Source organism: Sinocyclocheilus rhinocerous, unplaced genomic scaffold (assembly GCF_001515625.1).
Source record: "Sinocyclocheilus rhinocerous isolate Xijiao unplaced genomic scaffold, SAMN03320098_v1.1 scaffold475, whole genome shotgun sequence".
Lineage (NCBI taxonomy): Eukaryota > Metazoa > Chordata > Actinopteri > Cypriniformes > Cyprinidae > Sinocyclocheilus > Sinocyclocheilus rhinocerous.
In genome coordinates, this window is record NW_015646677.1 from 436,434 (window position 1) to 437,157 (window position 724).

At 44.1% G+C, this 724-nt stretch overlaps 1 protein-coding gene across 2 annotated transcripts in view; it reads right to left on the reverse strand.

Annotated features, from left to right (window-relative positions):
• The window catches only part of echdc3 (enoyl CoA hydratase domain containing 3), a 6,364-nt gene that overhangs the window by 2,895 nt on the left and 2,745 nt on the right, over positions 1 to 724 (reverse strand). For both annotated transcript variants that reach the window (XM_016512106.1, XM_016512105.1), the window contains exons 2-3: positions 532 to 653; positions 356 to 453 (exon numbers count right to left, since the gene is read on the reverse strand). In XM_016512106.1, coding sequence (XP_016367592.1) covers positions 356 to 453; positions 532 to 653 — 220 coding nt within the window. The remainder of the gene's footprint in view (positions 1 to 355; positions 454 to 531; positions 654 to 724) is intronic.

The following is a 724-nucleotide window of genomic DNA, read 5'->3' on the forward strand; positions in this document are numbered from 1 at the left end:
CACAAAAGCAGTCTTAAGTCGCTGGGGTATATTTGTAGCAATAGCCAAAAGTACATTGTATGGGTCAAAATTATCGATTTTTCTTTTATGCCAAAAATCATTAGGATATTAAGTAAAGATCATGTTCCATGAAGATATTTTGTACATTTCCTACTGTAAATATATCAAAACGTAATTTTTGATTAGTAATATGCATTGCTAAGAACTTCATTTGGACAACTTTAAAGATGATTTTCTCAATATTTAGATTTTTTTGCACCCTCAGATTCCAGATTTACAAATAGTTGTATCTCGCCAAATATTGTCCTCTCCTAACAAACCATACATCAATGGAAAGCAGTGATTGACCTCTGACCTCTGAGCAGGTCTGGAACACCCTGCTGTGATAGTCGCGGCCCCGAGCGGTCGTCAGCTCCTTCAGGTCGTGACCCGCGGAGAACACGGGGCCCCGCGCTGCAGAGAGACACACACACAGTTACTGCGGACGCCGGGGACTCACGCATCTTTCTCCAGAGGAGCGTGAATGTTTGCCTGATATGATGATGACACGCAGATCGTCTGAGTGCGAGTCTGTCAGCAGGTTTTCTCTCAGAGACTCCAGCATGGACAGAGACAGAGCGTTCCTCTTCTCGGGGTTATTCAGGATGATCCTCCTGAACTCACACACACACACACACACACACACTCTAACACACACACACACACACACACTCACACACACACA